General features: G+C 42.2%; 1 protein-coding gene across 13 annotated transcripts in view; it reads left to right on the top strand.

The window, feature by feature from the left end:
• The window catches only part of RYR1 (ryanodine receptor 1), a 347489-nt gene that overhangs the window by 209057 nt on the left and 117809 nt on the right, over nt 1–20623 (top strand). For all 13 annotated transcript variants that reach the window (XM_077480582.1, XM_077480567.1, XM_077480575.1 and 10 more), the window contains 11 exons: nt 666–780; nt 1291–1423; nt 1527–1621; nt 5684–5819; nt 5948–6134; nt 8049–8160; nt 8995–9115; nt 9285–9454; nt 13881–14101; nt 15785–15875; nt 17935–18075. In XM_077480582.1, coding sequence (XP_077336708.1) covers nt 666–780; nt 1291–1423; nt 1527–1621; nt 5684–5819; nt 5948–6134; nt 8049–8160; nt 8995–9115; nt 9285–9454; nt 13881–14101; nt 15785–15875; nt 17935–18075 — 1522 coding nt within the window. The remainder of the gene's footprint in view (nt 1–665; nt 781–1290; nt 1424–1526; nt 1622–5683; nt 5820–5947; nt 6135–8048; nt 8161–8994; nt 9116–9284; nt 9455–13880; nt 14102–15784; nt 15876–17934; nt 18076–20623) is intronic.

Here is a 20623-nt window from a genome sequence, read left to right as displayed (position 1 = left end):
AACATGTGCAATTACTGCTTAGTTTGTTTTCGTTTTTTCTTTTCTCACCTAAGATTGAGTAATACAAGAGTTGAGCTGAGCTTTCTATAGCATACCATACAGCAATTTAGTATTTTTTCTGTATTTTTGTTTTTTGTTTTTACAAATTTCTAAGTAATAGGGTACTCTTTTTCTGGACCTAACTTCTATCACTAAAGACTGTAGGCACCCAAATTAACAAAAATTACTATTTCAAATATTTTTGTAGTAAATGAAATGTCAAGTATATCATATTATTTAGTATAATTGTATGGAGATGATAGAAAAATGTGCCGATACCTATTCAGGAAAAAGTTGTGTTTGTAGTTGATGGGCATTGGCTTATTGTGCCTATTGGTAACTCCAGCCCTGACTTTTGTAGCACTACATACAAAAAAGAAAGCTTCCAATAGTGCACTCAGATTCTAGCTTTATTAGTACAATTAGCTCAACATGCTTATTGATGGAAGGGATGGAATCTTTATGGAAGGGTTGTCGCCATCATATGTACCTATAACTGTGCCTAGAGTGAATATATTTACTTATGGCCTTTTAAGTATCACTGTTTACTGGTTCATTAATAGGTCTGTAACCTAGGTGTGTTTTAAGAAACCAGTTGACAATCTTAATTTTTTCCCCTCATCTAGAAATATCATGAACAACAAGGTCTTTTACCAGCACCCCAACTTGATGCGAGCTCTAGGAATGCATGAGACTGTAATGGAAGTCATGGTGAACGTGCTCGGTGGAGGTGAATCCAAGGTAATTGTACGGTTAGGTTATAAAAATTGCGATGAGACTTAGTGTGCTTGGGTAACAGAAGCAACTAGAGCATAGTTAGAGGTGAAAGTTCAGTAAATCAAGAACATTCTGGAACAGCTGAGAAGTGACAGTTTAAGTGGTTCTGATATTGCTTATATGTGTTCAAAAATGTCTGTCTTGTAAGTCATACCAGACCTGTCCAACTGGGAAAGGCCTTGGGCAGAACTGAAATCTGCTGCAGGGACTATACTTGCAAAATGGCATGTTTGGCTATTATGAAAGGATTAATTTAACAGAGTGCAGTTGACAGTTATGTACTGAAGAGATGCCCAATAAGTACTTAGTGTAGTAAATAAATTTGCTCTGTGTTTGGGCTACAGTATATCAGTGGCTATTGATCACAACAATTTTTCATCCTGCATTATTAAATTAAGCCCTAATTGTTTCATTCTTTATCCAGATCACATTTCAGTAATTGCTAACATCACATGTTCCATCATTATATTTAAGGAAATCCGCTTCCCCAAAATGGTGACCAACTGCTGTAGATTCCTGTGCTACTTCTGTAGAATCAGTCGACAGAATCAAAGAGCCATGTTTGACCATCTTAGCTATTTGCTTCAAAACAGTGGTATTGGTTTGGGTAAGTTTATTTCAGTAACTGAATTTTTGCAGAATTTATTATGTAATAAATAACATTTATTAGGTGAAGACCAGTAGCTTTCAATGTGTACTACTTGTTGCAGGAATGAGAGGATCTACTCCCCTTGATGTGGCTGCTGCTTCGGTGATTGACAACAATGAGCTGGCTCTAGCACTACAAGAGCAGGACCTGGAGAAGGTAATGTGGTTTCACAGCACATATGAAAATATGTCATCTTTTGTTGTTCATAGCAACCAACAATTTACCAGCTTTCACTTACTAATCTGCTGTAAATAGTAGATGACTGCAAAATGCATCAGTTCCTCTTTCCTTTGGGTCACAGACCTTCAGATGTCTTACTGATGAAATCAATGTTGATGCACTTTTTTTCATCCCTAGACTCTGAACATACCAAGGATACGAGACCCATTACTATCTTTAGCTGATGTTACATTTCAGTGCAGTGATTGGTTTAGTCTAGGGATGCACCAATATAATTTTGTTTCACACAGAGTACCGATACTTTTCATTTAGTACTCGCCGATACCAATTACCGATAACTACTGCAACTGTTTTGTTTACACTTGATGATATAAATTGTATTGTTTTTAAATTTTGCGCTTTTTCCAATGAAAAAGGTGTAAAAATATTAACAAACCAAAAAAAGTTTTAATTATTAATAGTTGATCAAATAGAAGTGAATAAAAAAAAATCAATAGTGAGATAATAAAATGGAGAAGGGGAATAAGGAGTTAATTAACCACTTGCCGACTGCCTTCCACATATATACAGTGGCAAGACGGCTCGGCTGCGCAAACTGACATACCTGTACCTCGGTCTGTGCATGTGGTTCTGCTGGCAAGCATGCGCCATGGGAGCTCGCCCGTGGGAGTTCGGTGGGCTAGATCGCGGAGAAGATAGACAGAACGGGGATCTGCCTATGTAAACAAGGTGGATCCCCGTTCTGACAGGGAGAGGAGAGAGAGACCAGATGTTCCTAGTGATCAGAAACCGCAATCTCTCTCTCTACTCCCAGTCCCCCTAACAGAAACACCTCCCTAGGGAACACTTAACCCTTTGATCGACCCCTGGTATTTACCCCTTCCCTGCCAGTGCCATTTATACAGTGATTAGTGCATTTTTATAGCACTGATCACTGTAATGATGTCACTGGTCACCAAAAAGTGTCACTTAGGGTCAGATTTGTCTGCAGCAATGTCGCAGTACTGCTAAAAATCGCTGAGCCATTACTAGTAAATGCAATAAAAAAAGTCCCTAAATCTTTCCCCTATTTCTTTATCGTACCTCACGGGACACAGAGCCATAGTATTAACTATATGGTATATAGGCACCTTCAGGTGATGGACACTGGCACACCCAATACAGGAAGTTCACTCCCTATATAACCCCACCTCCTACCAGGAGTACCTCAGTTTTTTCACCAGTGGCTAAGATGTTGATCACGAGTGAAGATGTGCTCTGAAGAGCTCTGCTGGAGGGATCCTAGCTGGATTTAAACAGCCTCCACAGACTGGATCCATTCAGAGTGCCACTGAGGCCAAAGTGGAGGGTACCCGGGCCTCATATAGGAAGAATGAGGTTTTGCCTGTAACACCTCTCCTTGCAGGGCTGGACCCCGGGACCCAGGGCTTTGGTCATGCTCACATTACCTAAAGTTTTTCCTGGCAGGGTGCTAATACAGGTCCAGGGGAGTGGAACCTCGATAAAAAAGGACCCGGTCCTTGAAGGTTTGCTAAATGCAGCCTGCCGTGATGGGATATCCTCAGCAGGAAGGGTTTCAGAATTGTCTGCTCTTTCTTGTAAAGCACCATATTTTAATATTCACAAGGACAGGGTCATGTTGCGTCCTCGTCCAAGTTTTCTGCCAAAAGTGGTCTCAGATTTTCACCTGAACCAAGATATTGTCCTGCCATTGTTTTTCCAAAACCATGTTCTAGGGAAGAGAAGTCACTACATTGTCTTGATGTGGTGAGAGCAGTCAAGGTCTATTTAAAGACAACTGCTCAGACCCGGAAGACTAATGTCTTGTTTGTGCTGCCAGAAGGTCCTAGGAAAGGACAGGCAGTGTTGAAATCCACTGTCGCCAAGTGGATTTGGCAAGTTATAATTCAGGCTTATAATTTAAAGGGTAAAGCCGCGTACACACGGGCGGACTGTATGGCCTACTTAGTCCGTCGAAACACATTTCAGCGGACAGTCCGCTCGTGTGTGGGCTTCAGCTGACTTTTTCAGCGTGCAGTCTGGCGTACTAAGTATTTCGGATTTTTCGAAATACTGTCCGTCATACTTTGGTTTCAGCAGACAATCCGCTCGTCAGTAGGCTAGTTCGACGGACTAAGAATGGCGCATGCTCAGAAAGGATTTACACGGCGAAAGGTTGCATTGCTGTGTATTGGACTTCCTATTTCTAGTCCCGTCGTACGTGCTGTCATCGCGCAAGCTTTCAACGGACTGTTTGTGCATCCGTGTGTGGTCAAGTCCGTTCATTCGAAAGTAGGACGGACTGTCCGTCGGATTGTATGACGGACTAAGTAGGCCATACAGTCCGCCCGTGTGTACGCGGCTTTAGATTCAACCTTTTCAAGTCAAAGCACACTATACCGGAGAAGTTAGTGCTTCTTGGGCAGTGCATCACCAGGCCTACATGGCTCAGATCTGTAAGGCTGCAACTTGATCTTCAGTGCATACATTACCCAGGTTTTATCAGGTGGATGTAAGGAGGCATGAGGATATTGCCTTTGGGCGCAGTGTGCTGCAGGCAGCAGTATAGGCCCTCAAGTCTGGGGGTGCCCTACGGTTGTGTCTCCCTCCCCTGAAATAGCATTGGTATGAGGTCCCACCCCTCTTTTGGGATTTGCTACAAAACTGAGGTACTCCTGGTAGGAGGTGGGGTTATATAGGGAGAGAACTTCCTGTATTGTGTGTGCCAGTGTCCATCACCTGAAGGTGCACATATACCATAGTGTTAATACTATGTCTCTGTGTCCCGTGATGTACTCCAAGAAAAGGATTTTACAGGTAAGCTGTGATAAAAATCCTATTTTTGTAGGCACTATAACTTTTGGGAAAACCAATCAATATACTCTTATTTAAAAAAAAAAAAATAATTGTAGCAGAATGCATTTTGGCCTAAACTGAGGAATAAATGTGTTTTTTTATTTTCTTGGATATGTATTATAGCAGAAAGTAAAAAATATAGTTTTTTTTCAAAATTGTCAGTAATTTTTTTGTTTATAGTGCAAAAAAATAAAAACCGCAGAGATGATCAAATACCACCAAAAGAAAGCTCTATTTGTGGGAAAAAAAAGGACATCAATTTTGTTTTGGTACAGCGTCGAGTGACCACGCAATTGTCAGTTAAAGCGACACAGTGCCATGTCGCAAAAAAATGGCCTGGTCATTGAGGGGGTAAATCCTTCCGGGGCTGAATTGGTTAAGGCTTATTGGAGTTAATTAAGGGTTAATAAGTGGTTAAACAGTGGAACGTTGAAAAAAAAAAAATCATCTGCAGATTGAAGTTCATCCCTTTTGATCTGTCGATGAATAAATAGAAAGTTACAAAAAGAAACCAGGTTTCTTTTTATATTTCTGTGGCTGAGCAATGTTGTTAATGAACATTGCCCAGCTGATTATTATTTTTTTCAATAAGCTCCAATTGCCTGGACATTGTTTACACTTCAGCTGTCAACAGGGGAACCTCCCCTTCAGCTTCAGCTCCTTAACAACCAATAATTGCTGTTTTTTTTTTGTTTTTTTTTTACATTTCAGCTGTCAGTGTGGGAATATTGCTGAAAGAATCAAGCTTGAAAGTATCAGTTTCAGGTATCGGAGCATTTGCACGAGTACCGATACTCATGCAAATGCTTAGTATCGGCACCAATACTGGTATCGGTGCAACCCTAGTTTAGGCCCTTTTGTTTTCTGGAATGAAGGAAAGGATGGCATGATTCTTGGTGCTTTCAGTAATGGGGGTCTGAAAGTAACTTGAGTATGCCAGTGTGCCTGTTTGCCTATTCCTGTGGCAGCACAGGTTGTAGTAACATTAGGTGTGACAGACTCAGCTGGTGCTTAGCATCTCCGAAAATCACTGTAAGTTGTGCAACACTCTTCTACATCCTAATCTCTTGTACAAAAGCTGTATGTAGAAGGGGTGGCACTAATGCCGGCCTTTCCTACTCTTGAACTGTATTAATTAGCACTATATCTGTTCTTTAAGGAACTTAAATTCCCTTTGTGTAGGTTGTGTCCTATCTGGCTGGATGTGGCTTACAAAGTTGTCCCATGCTACTTGCCAAGGGATATCCAGACATTGGTTGGAACCCTGGTGGTGGAGAGCGGTATCTAGACTTCCTTCGATTTGCTGTCTTTGTGAATGGTGAGTATGAAAGGGAATCTTTCAGTGTCAATAAGTGTAGTGCCTCATCAAAATGAATTTTATTTCAAATGACACGAAAAGCGCTTGCAGCTCATTACACATGTGTCACTATTTGTGTTTGATCACAGGTGAGAGCGTAGAGGAGAATGCGAATGTGGTGGTGCGTCTTCTGATCCGACGTCCAGAGTGTTTTGGTCCTGCCCTGAGAGGTGAGGGTGGTAAGGGTCTGTTGGGTGCCATTGAAGATGCTATCAAGATCTCCGAGGACCCTGCGAGGGACGGACCCACTGTCAAGAAGGACCGCCGCAGGGAACTGTGAGTGACTGTCATTTTTAATATATGTAGAATATTCCCCTCTAGCTGCATTTATACCTGTCTCTGTTTACAGTCATAGAGTGAACATATATTCTGAATGTTTTAGGCATGCACATAAAACATCTTATTGGAGTTCATATGAGTTACATATACATGATATACTTCCTGCTTCCTTTTTAAAGAATTATGTGTTTAATAAAATATTTAGGCTGCCCATAGTGTGTTATTCTTCCCTTACTGTATATAGAGTGTCATAACTCCTAATTCTGTTTTTTATTCTGTATACATCATTCTTAGTTGTTTCATTTGATTATTAAAACTAACAAATGATCTACTAACAGATGAAACCAATGGACACTATTCTGTACTCCTACTCCTGGACCTTTCTGCTGCCTTTGATATGGTTGACCACCCCCTCCTCCACAAAAAACTCCACGCCTTTTGGTCTCCGTGACTGTAGTCTTCGCTGGTTCTCTTCCTACTTATCCAACCACACCTTTTAGCATTACTTACAATGCTACTTCCTCCTCTCCTCTTCCTTTTTCTGTTGGTGTCCCCCAGGGTTCTGTTCTTGGACCTCCCCTATTTTCAATCTACACCACCTCCCTGGGTCAGCTAATAGCCTCCCATGGCTTCCAATACCATATCTACCCCGACAAAACCAAAATCTATTACTCTACCCCTCAGCTCACTCCCTCTGTTTCTTCACGTATCTCTAAGATATCAGTCTGGATGTCACACCACTTCCTCAAACTATCCAAAACCGAACTTATAATTTTTCCATCCCCAAATGCCCCCTCCCTCAATCTTTGTCAAAATGAGATGGCACAACTATAAGCCCATCTCCACATGCCAAGGTCCTAGGTATAGTCCCGGACTCTGAACTCTCCTTTAAGGACCATATCCGATCACTGTCCAAATCTTGCCGCCTCAACCTCCGCAACATCTCCAAAATATGCCCCGTTCTAACTAGTGAAACAACAAAGCTCCGAATTCACTCACTGCTCATCTCTCGCCTCGACTCCTGCAACTCCCTTCTCACTGGCTTACCTCTACATAGTCTATCTCCCTTTCAATCCATCATTAATGCTGCTGCCAGACTCCTACACCTTACCAACCGCTCAGTATCTGCTACATCTCTGTCAATCCCTCCACTGGCTTCCGCTCACCCAAAGAATTAAATTCAAACTACTGACAACTACTTACAAAGCCATCCACAACTTAGCCCCCAGCTACATTACTAGCCTAGTCTCAAAATACCAACCTAATCATTCTCTTCGTTCCTCTAAAGACCCCATGCTCGCCTCCAGGACTTTTCCAGAGCCTCTCCAATCCTATGGAACTCGTTACCCCAATCTGTACGATTATCTCCTACTCTATTAGCTTTTAAATGATCCCTGAATAACCTCCTCATCGGAGAAGCCTATCCTACCCACTCCTAAGAACTGTATGTCTATTTTCTCCATCAGCTCATCCCCCACAGTTATTACCTTTTGTATCACTTGACCCTCCGTTCTAGATTGTAAGCTCTAACGAGCAGGGCCCTCTGATTCCTCCTGTATCGAATTGTATTGTAACTGTACTGTCTGCCCTCATGTTGTAAGGCGGTGCTAAAACTGTTGGCGCTATATAAATCCTGTATAATAATAATTTCACATTTTATTTATAAAGTTACCATCATTTTGTTGTCCTTGTTTTAATTCTTTCAGTCCTATTCAGTAAAGAATTCTTACTGTAAAGTGCTAATTCTTTGGTACAGTAACCTATATTGACCAACCAGAACGCATTTTGTTCTGGTCGCAGATCAGCGCAGTATTTTCAGCTGGTTAGCTATGGATTACTACACTTGGGAATTAGAATTTAGGAACGTTATTTTTACTGTATGTCTGTTAATCTCTTACATTTATTTGCCAGGTACGGTGGGGAGGAACCACATGAAGAGAATCGGGTACACCTTGGTAATGCCATCATGTCTTTCTATGCGGCTCTCATTGACCTTCTGGGCCGTTGTGCTCCAGAGATGCATGTAAGTGAGAGGAGACCTCTTCCCTTTTATCCATCTCTTTACGTTTCCTAGTCTTTTCTTTTACATGCTATTTTACTCTATATAAAATGAATTCACGGTTTTTAAAAGGAGAATATGAATATCCAGCAGGTCAATTTTATACACTTTGGTAATTTTATCTTGCCAGCTACTTTCTTCTCTTCTGTCTGTTCACCAAGGCTGTGTGAGAGACAGACGCTGATTTGACTGCTCAGCAAGAGGCAGCCAGTCCATGCTAGAGCTGCGGTGAACTGACTTAAATGGAAGGGTAGACTGTGGGTAATGGGACCGGGACTGGGTCCATATCAGTGGAGTATTTCAGCAGTGCAAGGGGGATTTTTAGAGCAAAGACAGACCCACAGACCAGTGGATCTATATTCATTATTTGAATTTAGGGCCATCACTATAAGGCTTGATTACGTGTAGGAGTCCTCCCCATGTTCTGAGTTATGTTTGCCATTTGATGATTGGTGCACAATAAGTTCAGCATCTAGGGTTAGTATTACTCCATGGAAGAAGTGGAGTAATATTAACATAATATTGCTAATATAATATAATATAGATGGACTTCCACAGTAAATCTTGTACAAGATACTGTATAGGCAGAGTAGAAAACAAAAACAGAATCTGTATCCACAAATCTCTAACCTAGAGCAATGTATCTACTCTTTCCCTCACTTCTTTGAAATTACATTTAAGACAATGAGCTCTGTACCAGGTGAGCTACTGCACAATGCTATTTATTAGCTTTTTAGCCATCAGAGTTTTTATGCAATTATTTTATCAAACTGTCCTCTATTCTATTGTCTTCTTCAGCTGATCCAAGCTGGCAAAGGAGAAGCTCTGAGGATAAGAGCAATTCTGCGATCTTTGGTGCCTATTGGCGATTTGGTCGGAGTTATTAGCCTTCCTCTTCAAATACCGGCATTTGGAAAGGGTAAGAGAAGCAGTCACTGGAATCACAGAACATTTTTCTTGAAGCCATAAAAAAAAAAAATATGCATTAAAGTCTTGCATTGACAGGAGACTAAAGTTCTTGAAACCATTAAAGACTGCAATAAGACTTGACATGTACATGTTGTCTTTTTATTTTTTTTTATATATAGATGGTAACATTATTGAGCCAAAAATGTCTGCTAGCTTTGTCCCAGACCACAAAGCTCCCATGGTGCTCTTCTTGGATCGTGTTTATGGTATTGACAATCAGGACTTCCTGCTGGAAGTTCTAGAAGTTGGGTTCCTGCCAGACATGCGGGCTGCAGCCTCTCTAGACACGGTGTGTAACTTTTCAATCTTGGAGCATTTATAGTCTATTTGCCCTTCATCTCTTTTTGTGACTGTTATGGCTTTGACTTCTTTTTCTGGCTGAGTTTAGTGAAGTACTCGAGGAAAGGCTGTTTTTACCTCAGCTGTTGACAAAATCCTGTAGCATCTTCGGAGAAACAACAACCTTCTCTGTGTGGAAACACCTACTCCAGATGACTGAAAGAGTCATTGAAATGCAAAAAAAATTGAAACAGTGTTCTAATGCGACTCCCTGTCCTTTTCTACAAAAAAAAAAAACTGCAGGCATTCATATAGGGGCAGAAAGGAAGATTCCTTTGAGTAGGTCTATATGATATATGTCATATACAGTAGACCTGACTCAAAGGAATCTTAATTTCAGCCCCTATATGGCATTATGCATACACAATAGGCTTATAATCCACACCACCAACAAGAAAATACCCTTTCTTAATACTAGAATCCTAGGATTTCTGGAACTTGGATAGCGCTCTTCTTTCATCTCCTCATAGTCTGACTGGCAATTAAATGTTCTGGTTATTGGGTTTTTCAGAGGTGCTAATTAACATGAGCACCTAACAGTCCAAAATAATGTATAACAGTGACAAACAGAGAAAACACATGAAAAAAGTCTTAAAAAAAAAAATCACACATAAAGTGCTCAGTGCTCCAAATTGCTGAAGTACTTCAAGTAAACATGGCGTGCAGTGTGCCACACTCCCCTCTCGTATCCCCACTCACCAGAGAAAATAGACTCTCAGCTTTTCAGTCTGGGGGTCAAACACGCACGTGTCTGGTGTTGGAAATACCAGGCCTCCTTGGCATCCACATTGATGTCTCCAAAATGCTACTCTTTAGGGCAGCTGGAATATCCACCAGGAAAATCTATGAATAAAACGGGCATTGGAACAATAACGAGGCTCTTCTGGGTTCTCATCAAGGACATGATTTCTGGTTTTACCATGTTCTAATTTACACATGAGGGCATACACCTCCCTCTCGTTTCAGCCAATAGGCTTACATCACTTGTCACATGTGCCGTAGACAGCGGCGCGCAGGCGCACTGAGCGTGCTGCAGTTAACGGCGATATGCCGCGAGTGGCGGCACCCGTGCGCATGCGCGGGAGTGATGTCATCGCTGCTCCAATGAATGACAGCGCCGGAGCAGCCAGACCCACCAAGAAGATGGAGGCTCCGGACTACAGGGGACAGCAGTGACTTTGCTGGCTCCTGTGTCAGGTAAGTGACACATAATGGACTACTATGTGATGCATAGTAGTCCATTATGCTTTACCTTTGCAGGGAATCAAAGAGGAAGTAAACCCATTAGGGTTTACTTCCTCTTTAAGAAACACAGACCACCACCAGCAATATAGCAAAACCTCCACCATCAAACTGCAGGATCCGAGAGAGGTAACCTCTGACCCTGCAGTAACAGGCTCCCTACAGGGAGAAACACAAGGACAAACAGTCACAGCATAAGCCCATAAGGAGAAGAATAAAAGGCACCACTGTGCCCCTCTTACTTGGGCCTGACCGGTGCCTGGGGTGCCTGTTTCCACCGTGGCTCACGGTCTCTCGTGCATCTTAGCAGAGAGCACAGCGGGGAATGAGAAACCTCCTCCGTTTTAAAATTTCCTGGCTCCGGTGTCAAAAACGATGGCTGAAAGCGGAAACACCAGTCGATAGACCTGCCCCCTTGGCCCCTGCATTCCAGGCGACTGGAACCACTTGTCGCCACGCCAAAAGCCACGTCGCTGGACGTGACGTCACCCACCAGCCAGGACCCAAAACCATGATGCGGGATATACCGCCGAACAACGGTGTGAGCCGCCCGGCTTCCTGAGCTATACCTCGGCTCCAGGCACACTGACGCCGCAAAACCTCCTGCTGGCCACAGCTCCACTGAGCTGGGAGAGGTTGGAGACTCCAGAACACCCCCCGCTCATACCAGGAGGTTGCTGGGATGGTCCCTGCACTCCAGGCAGAAAAAATACTAGAGGTAAGCCCTTTCCCCTCCACCCTGGAGGGAGCGCAGCCCCCCTGGTTCCAGCATGCACTTTCACCATGGCGGAAGAAACACAATAACTGAGGCCATGGTGGAAGAGAAGGGATTTAAAGGCTGCATGAGTTTCCTGGAAAATGGCGGAGCTGTGCTCTCTCCAAGGTTGTCCTGAAAGGCGATTTGAGAAAAACTGATTTTAAGTTGTAAAAAACAAATCTCAAAACGAGGCTCTGTCCTTAAGACCTCATAGAACTACTCAAATGCATTTATGTTTTAATATTCATTTCAGTTAGTTTATATTTTCTTTTTTATTTTATTTTTTGCTTTATTTTTATTCATATTTATTTTAGGTTTATCTTTTTTATTTATTTATATTTAATTTTTTATTTTGTTTCCTTTTTTATTTTTATAATTTTTTTGTGTTTATTTTTGTATTTTATTTTATTTTCATCCTTATTTGCATTTTCATTCATAAATGATATACTCACACATACATAATAAATTCACACATATATGGAAGTGGTATTTGCATGTATGTTTTAGATTTATTTTAAACATTAATATAGTGTTTTAATTGATTGTCAATGGAATGGTATAGCTAATAAGTGATGTGATATAGATATGTTGTTTAAAATTTATCCAGCTAACATGTTGACGTAATTTCCAGCTTTGCAACCAAAGACATCACTTCCACCCTTTGTGGAATGCATGTCGAGTCGCAGCGAACCCAGAAGAGCCTTGTTATTGTTCCAATGCCCTTTTTATTCCGAGATTTTCCTTGTGGATATTCCAGCTGCCCTAAAAAGTAGCATTTTGGAGACCTCAATAAGATTGCCAAAGAGGCCTGGTATTTCCAACACCAGACACATGCGTGTTTGACCCCCAGACTGAAAAGCTGAGGGTCCATTTTCTCTGGTGAGTGGAGATATGAGAGGGGAGTGTGGCTCACTGCACGCCATGTTTACTTGAAGCACTTCAGCACTTTGTCTATGGAGTTTGGAGCACTGAGCACTTTATAGGTGATTTGTTTGAAAAGACTTTGGACTTTTTTGATTGTCTTATCTCTGTTTGTCACTTTTATACATACACATATATTTTGGACTGTAAACACCTTAATATTGATATTTGATTTATGAAGTAATTTAGCAGCTGCAGGGTTTTGAATTTTATTTCACATAGCGTGAGTATTTATATGTTATTCAACATGAGCACCTAGAGAGATCTCAGGAGGTTCACATTTTTTACTTCAGAATTTTTTTTTTCATTTTTAACAGCATAGCCATTCAAATATGTAATGAATAGATCGAAATTAGTGATTTCAAATAAATTTGTAAATTCGTAAGTCCGAAAATTCAGAAATGAGAAATCTGAAAATTCAGAAATTCGATATTTTGAAAAATCCAAAAATTCAAAAATAAGCAAGAAAATTTGAAAATCCAAAAGTTTGAAAATCCAAAATAATAACTAACTATTAAATTATAGGTATTGTAATTTCCTTTCAAATTTTGCTGTTAGTGAACGGAATGAATATGAATTATCTGAAATAAAGAATGCCGCATCTGAACGAATAGGATGTAACAAACTAATAATAAATAATAATAATAAAAAGGTTTTATTATTATTATTTTGTTATGTTCCATTCATTTAGATGTGGCTTTCGTTATTTCAGATAATTTGTAACTTCAAATAAATTTGTATTCATTATGTTCACGAACAGCCAAATATGAAAGAAAATTCCAATACCTATAATTTAATAGTTAGTAATAGTTATTATTAGTTAGTTATTTCAGATTTTTGAATTTTCGGGTTTTCTCATTTTCGTTCTTATTTTCAGATTTTTGTTCTTTTGAATTTTCGGATTTTCAAATTTGCAAATTTTCGAATCTTCGATTTTCAGAATTTTCGAATATTTCTGAATTAATGAGTTGGGCAAATTTTGTTGAAAAATTCATTTGGAATGAAACAAATTGCACATTGTCTAGTAGTGAATTTGTAGCAGAATTTGAAATTCATCTCTAACAAACCTGATGGCAAAACAAGCTCTCACGCCTTGTAATCGCTAACAATTGCCAATGCAGTGCATTCTTGGTATCTAGTCCATATTTGGTATCTAGTTCATGTTTTTAAACTTTTTTTTATTTTACACATTAATGTACAGTACACAGAAAAAAAGATCTGGCTATTGAGCATTTTTAATGTCCAAGACTAGGAAAGAATATTTTTGTGTGCGATGCAAGAAAACGCTCCATGCTGAATGATGGAGCATTACTGGCATTTCATGACTGCAATTCTTCTGAGCAATGGTTTAAAGTAAAATGTACCAATATAATGGCATCCAGTCCATAATATGACTGACAGCCAGTGCTCAGTAATTGTATTGACTTTTTTTTTTCCTTTATTCATTAAACCTCAGGCTGCATTTAGTACCACTGAAATGGCCCTGGCTATGAACCGATACCTTTGCTCTGCAGTCCTTCCACTGATCACCAAGTGTGCTCCTCTGTTTGCTGGTACCGAGCACCGTGCTATTATGGTGGACTCCATGTTGCATACCATTTACCGCCTGTCTCGTGGACGTTCTCTCACCAAAGCCCAGAGAGATGTCATTGAGGAATGTCTGATGGCACTCTGCAGGTAAGACACTGCATATACATATATGCAGATATATATTTTTGGTCTGATAGCGCAAGACGTCTGTAGAGTCGCCCAGCAGGCCACTCCAATCCTGGGAGCAGTAGCTGTCAGAGCAGATGGGAAGCTTAGACCTGGTGGTTGAGAAGCACTGGTATAGATGCCAGTTAGGGTAAGAAATTCATACCTTATGTTGTGAACTCACCAGCTGTTTTGTTAGAATTGTACTTCTGATGGGCTTGATGTTTATGTACCAATGTAGGCAATTGCTTTTGTGACAGTATGTATTGCCGGCCTGTCAGTATGTACCCTGTTCAGTTTTTCTTTGTTTTGTTGATTGTAAAAATTAATTTAAAAAAAAAAAGGTAAGAAATGCGCTGAAATAAGGACTGCATCCACGACTTTTTTCAGTAAAGGGCAGTTTGATGCAGTTCACGCCACAGCCAATAGAACTTACTGTTACGGTCTGACATTTCAATAAAATGTCAAACAAAAAGTTAAAATAACAGCAGAAAGATGCAGGTGAGGAGGAGTAGAAACCCCACAGAGTCCTGATCTGACAACACTCAAGTAAATAGAAGCCAGCAGTTGTGTGTACAGACGCACAAGAGTACTGCACTGACGGGGGAGCTGGAGGGAGAGAGAACTCCGCCCGCTTCCTCACGGATCTCTCCTCTACTCATGCACACTTCAGTACTCAGCTGTGGCGGCTGTGTTGCCTCTCCCTGTCCTCCCTCCTTCCAGTGCAACTTCTTTACTCTGTGAACACTGCTGCTGGTTTCTGAATACAAGGAGAACAAGGAGGAGGAGAGCGAACACAGCCTGCAACTCCTCCCAGCTCTTCGCTGGTCTCCTTGCTGCTCCCAGGGCTTGGCTGACAGGAGTAGTGATGCTGTTGTCACTACTCTACTCATCACAAAACAATCTCCTGCGCCAACCCTTTGAGCTAAATGTGGAAAGTCACAGGTCTTGCTGCCCTCCTTAGAACAATGGATGTCCTTGGAGCTGAAACATATAGAAAGACAGGGAGGGCACACTGACCTTGTGCATTACCAGAGATAAAATGTATTTAAATAGTAAAAACAAGAGTCATACTTACAAACAAACATTTAAAAGAGGTATGACATTGCTTAAAGAATTTGGAGCTGTCTCTTCTAGACACCTTCAACCTGGATTGGGTATATAGGAGGAACCAGATGGTATCGCAAATGGCTTACGCATTACGAGGGAGTACCCTCTTCATCAGAGCCTTAGCAGTAGCCTGAAGAGGGTACCCTGATGAAGAGTGTTCTCCAAATTCTTTGAGCAATGTCAAGCCTCTTTTAAACGTTTGTGAGTATGACAATTACTATTTAAATACATTTTATCTCTGGTAATGCACAAGGTCGGTGCTCCCTCCCTGTCTTTCTATATGTACTACTCTATTCATATTAGCAATGTAATCAGCATGGTGGTTCCCCATCCCTATACTAAACCACTGCGCCCGGGGGCAGCCATCCCTCTTGCCCACCCCTTGTCCCAGCCCTGGTAAGGCTGCATTGTTCTTACTGTCCAAGAGCGCAATGATACAGTACTTCTAAATTTACTTTTTAAAGTGTGTTAATTTCTTTAATAGATTTTTCTTGTTCCATTGTCAGCAATTCTTTAATAAATAAGAGTGTTGAAGTGTTGTATTTCTTTTTCTAGATTCCTCCGTCCTTCTATGCTGCAACACCTTTTAAGAAGGCTTGTCTTTGATGTGCCAATTCTAAATGAGTTCTCCAAAATGCCATTAAAGGTGAGATCTCTCTCAAAACATTTTGTTTTGGTTATAAAAAAAAACAATGCGGATAAATCATTAATAATGAGCATTATTATTTTTTGTACTGCTCTTTTCTGTCACATTTTCTGATGGCTGATAAGCAGCTTCTCCAGTCAAAAATAAAGCTCTGTTAATTCAGACCAGTGAGGGCAGAAACATCCCTTACTTCTCTCAGTTCAGCAGGCCAGTCATCTGTATCGAATGCCTACTTCATGACTTTGTTGTTGAGCCTTGAGTAGCTGATGGGCATCTATATCCATTTGCCAACAAAACTTCTGGGAGTCATCTCCATCCACCACATGTGCTGGGCAGATGAGACATCAGTGATGGAAACAAATGTGTGTCTATTTCTCAACTCTGCCCCAACCATATCTTCCCTGCAACATCTCACATTTACTTCTCATTTTGAAAAATAGTAAAATGCTCTTTGTAATATCTCCAGAACAAAAGCAGGTAGGAAAACGAAATAAAATAAGCTAAAACATTGGATGTATATGTAATAGACCTGATGGGTATTTTTTAAACAAACTGGGTTTACATTTTTTAGCCTATGCTTATATATGCAACTCATAAAAAGTATGTTTAGCCAATCTCAAGACTAAATATATTTTTAACAGATTAATGTATGTAGCACCCTCTACCATAGGTAGGTGCTAGAGTGAGGATTTTGTGAGGGAAACTGTCAGTGCATGTAAATTTGGGCAGGCCTCTGCTTCAGGCTAGGCCTGCTTGTTTTGATCTGGGGGCAGGAAGTGGTTAGTGTAGCAGTGGGTGTGACCGCCTGTGCTTTAGTTCTGAGGTGCCTTCCCATGCTTCCAGGGAGAATGATCTGGAGGGGGGGCAGGACCTAGAACTGGCGTGGCAGGCAGCTCATGTGAGGAGCCCTGACCAATCCCCAACTGGAATTGGCAGGGGGAAGGCCTCCCATATAAGCTGAGGTAAGAGCCCACTGGGGAGGAGTTGTCGGCCGGGAGACGTGGAGAATGGAGTACTAGGCAGCAGCAGGGGCCTCATCCCCATCGTGGGGGGGGGGGGTGCGAGGCCTAGAGAGTGTGGAGTGAGATTCATCTTTACATGATCATGGATGAAGTGTTCTGAAACAAAGGGACTGGAGAAGCTGCCAGAATGTATGTCCAGTTAAAGTTCTCCATCATGGACTCGAGGCAGGAGAAGGTCAGTGAGTGGACCACAGTGGATTTCTGGATGAGGCATGCCAGGGGATCTGGGTGCAAGGCCAGAGGAGAGACTGGGGGGGAGAGTCAAATCGCACAGGGCACAGGATTTTTAGGATGGGCTTTCTGGGAACAGTAGTCCACCAATCAGCACATGTTACTAAATTACTAGGCCACCGGGGAGAGGTACTGCAGACCTCTGGCCTAGTAACAGTATAACCAAATCTAGCCAACAATTGGGATTGTTCAGAGTGTTCACTTTTGAGGATGATGTGACAGGAAATGTAATGACCTACAGTGGGAGTTTGTGCAGGAGGGTGGAAGTCCTGGGAGCAACATCCTACACGAGATACGCAGAGGAGGAGAAATAGTCTGCATGGTGTTAATGCAGGGGAAGTGACTGTAGATATTATGTGTACATCAGTACTTCAAGGCTTAACCTTCATTGTAATTTTTAAATATGATGGCAAAGCAATTGTTCTATGGGCATCCCATATTTCCTTTCCCCCAACCAAGTTATATCCCCCAATAAACAAAACCACGGAAATGACTGTTCATTGTCTCAGAAATGATAGATGGAGGTCTGGCAGCAGGGTGACATGGTGGATGTTAGTTATTAGTAGCAACCAAACTTTGCATATATATTTTTGGGGGGTTTTATTTTGAGAAGGTGGGGCCAGCCCACTAATACTCTCAACCAAGTCCACCTTTCTGGAAAGCAACTGTGTTTCTAATTTAACACACAGGGTTTGAATGAAAGACTTGTCAACAAAGTCAGTCCTTTAAATTTTCCATTCAAAACTTGATTGATAGAACTGTATACCTGCTATGACTCACACTGTAATCCTTTTTGATTGTTTCAGCTCCTCACTAATCACTATGAGCGTTGCTGGAAATATTATTGTCTTCCAACTGGTTGGGCCAACTATGGTGTATCATCAGAAGAAGAGCTTCACCTTACCCGGAAACTCTTCTGGGGTATATTTGAGTCTCTTGCTCATAAGGTAAAGTGAAAATATTTGAAGTCTTCATTTATGTTTAACATGTATATTCATAGTAGTTAAGGTTGAATAAAGACAATAGTTCAGCCAGTTCAACCCGTGTAGGTGTACGTGTGTCCATGTCTATAATTATTTCCCATATCCCCGTATGTTGTGTTATTTAAGATGCACATCCAAGAGGCTCTTAAAAATATCCATACTTCCCTTGTCTGGCCCTTGTCTTCTTACACTTCTTGAGACTGAATAGTTTTGTTCCTATGCTGGGATCACCATGGAGGTATTTGTAAATGGCTATCATATCTCCTCTCAAGTGTCATTTTTACCACGTGAATACATTTAGTGCTTGCAGGCGTTGTATTTGAGGTCCTCCAACTGGACAGAGTACTCCAGATGTGATCTAACCAGAGTTTTATAAAGTGGTGGGATTATCGCTTTATCTCTGGAGTATATGCCTTTTTTTATGCATGCTAATATTCGGCTGGCTTTTGTAGCTGCAGCTTGACATTGCATGCTATTGCTTAATCTGTCATCTACTAGGACCCCTAGATCTTTCTCCATCCTTAATTTCCCCAGAGGTTCTCCCCCTAGTGAGTAGTTTGCATTTGTTTTTTGCCCCAAGTGCATTACTTTACATTTCTCCACATTAAACCTCATTTGCATGTATTAGTCCACTCCATTATTTTGTTCAGGTCCTTCTGTAAAATTTCTATATCCTGATGTAAATTTATTGCCCTGCTTAACTTTGTGTCGTCCGCAAAAAATGAGATTGAGCTATTTATCCCATCCTCTATATCCTCTATGAAAAGATTGAATAGAATTGGTCCCAAGACAGAACCTTGGGTTACCCCATTTACCACTCCAGACCAGACTGAGTACACGTTATTTACAGTGATGTGAGCAACTCAGTTAAAATAAACAAAGTTACTTAACGCAGTTACTTTAGAGGGTAACGATTAATCTTACTGATTACTCTTCCCCTCATGGTAAGGCCGTTCCCATTACTTGGGTGGCGTTACTGCAATTACATCCTGTCTGGACCGTCCCATCCCGCCTATCCAGAGAGAGAGAATGTAGGGAGGCGGGGTGGACACTGAAAAATGAAGTCAGCTGACCAGCCTCATTTTGAACTCAACTCCAGGTAGACGGGACTAGCGAAGGAAGTGAATATCGCCGCCTCCATCGGAGAGATTGACACCTTGCTAGCCCCGTTGTCTGGTATGGATTTAACGGGGAACCCCTATCCCGAAAGGATGGCGTGGGGGTCCCCCCAAAGTCCATAGCAGACCCTTATCCGAGCACGCAGCCCGGCTGGTCAGGAAAGGGGGTGGGGACAAGTGAGCGCCCCCCTCCTGAACCGTACTAGGCCTCTTCCCGACAACCCTGGCCATTGGTTGTCGGGGTCTGCGGGCGGGGGAGCTTATCAGAATTCGGGAGCCCCCTTTAATAAGGGGGCCCCCAGATTTCTGCCCCCCACCCTATGTGAATGAGTATTGGGTACGATGTAACCCTACCCATTCACCTGGGGAAAAAAGTGTTACTAAAAAAAACACAACACAGGTTTTTAAAGTACTTTATTAGACAGCTCCGGGGGTCTTCTTCGGACTTCGGAAGTCTTCTCGCCAGGCTTCTCCGCTATCTTCTGCTCTTTTACCACTAGCTCTTTTACTAGCGGAGGAGCCCTGATTTCTACTTCGTCGCTGCTGCTGTCCGGGGGTCTTCTTCCAACTTCGGGGGTCTTGTCCCGCTCTTCACTTCTTCTGCCTGGCCTCCGCTCTCTTCTTACAGCTCTTTTACTAGCGCTGGCCCGGTCTTGTCGCTGTTGCCTTCTTCTTTCTTCTTCTTTCTTCTTTCTCCTTTTCTTCTTCTTCCTTCCGTGCTTGAATAAGGGTCTGCTATGGACTTTGGGGGGACCCCCATGGCATTTTTTTCGGTAAAGGGGTTCCCCTTTAAATCCATACCAGGCAACAGGGCTCGCAAGGTGTCAATCTCGCCGATGGAGGCGGCGACATTCACTTCCTTTGCTAGTCCCGTCTATAGAATATTAAAAAAAAAGTCACCGTTACTTTGCTGAGTAACGAATTATTTTTCCAATGTAGTTACCGAGTTACTAACGCAATTACTTTTTGGGAGAAGTAATTTGTAACTTAACTAATTACTTTTTTAAAGTAAGATGACCAACACTGGTTATTTATCACTCAGCACCCTACAACACTCTCAGCACCTCGTGACACACTTGGCCCTCCCGCGACACACTTGGCCCTCCCACGACACACTTGGCCCTCCCGCGACACACACGGCCCTCCCGCGACACACACGGCCCTCCCGCGACACACACGGCCCTCCCGCGACACACACGGCCCTCCCGCGACACACACGGCCCTCCCGCGACACACACGGCCCTCCCGTGACACACACGGCCCTCCCGAGACACACACGGCGCTCCCACTACACACTCGGCCCCCCCAGCGACACACTCGGCCCCCCTACGACACACTCCCCCCCACGACACACTCTGGCCCCCCCGCGACACACTCTGGCCCCCCCGCGACAC

Source organism: Lithobates pipiens, unplaced genomic scaffold, assembly GCF_037356315.1.
Source record: "Lithobates pipiens isolate NorthernLeopardFrog02 unplaced genomic scaffold, aLitPip1_a1.2 Scaffold_1, whole genome shotgun sequence".
NCBI classification, from domain to species: Eukaryota; Metazoa; Chordata; class Amphibia; order Anura; family Ranidae; genus Lithobates; species Lithobates pipiens.
The sequence above is the reverse complement of the archived record's forward strand: the minus strand, read 5'-3'. Positions and strand labels throughout refer to the sequence as shown.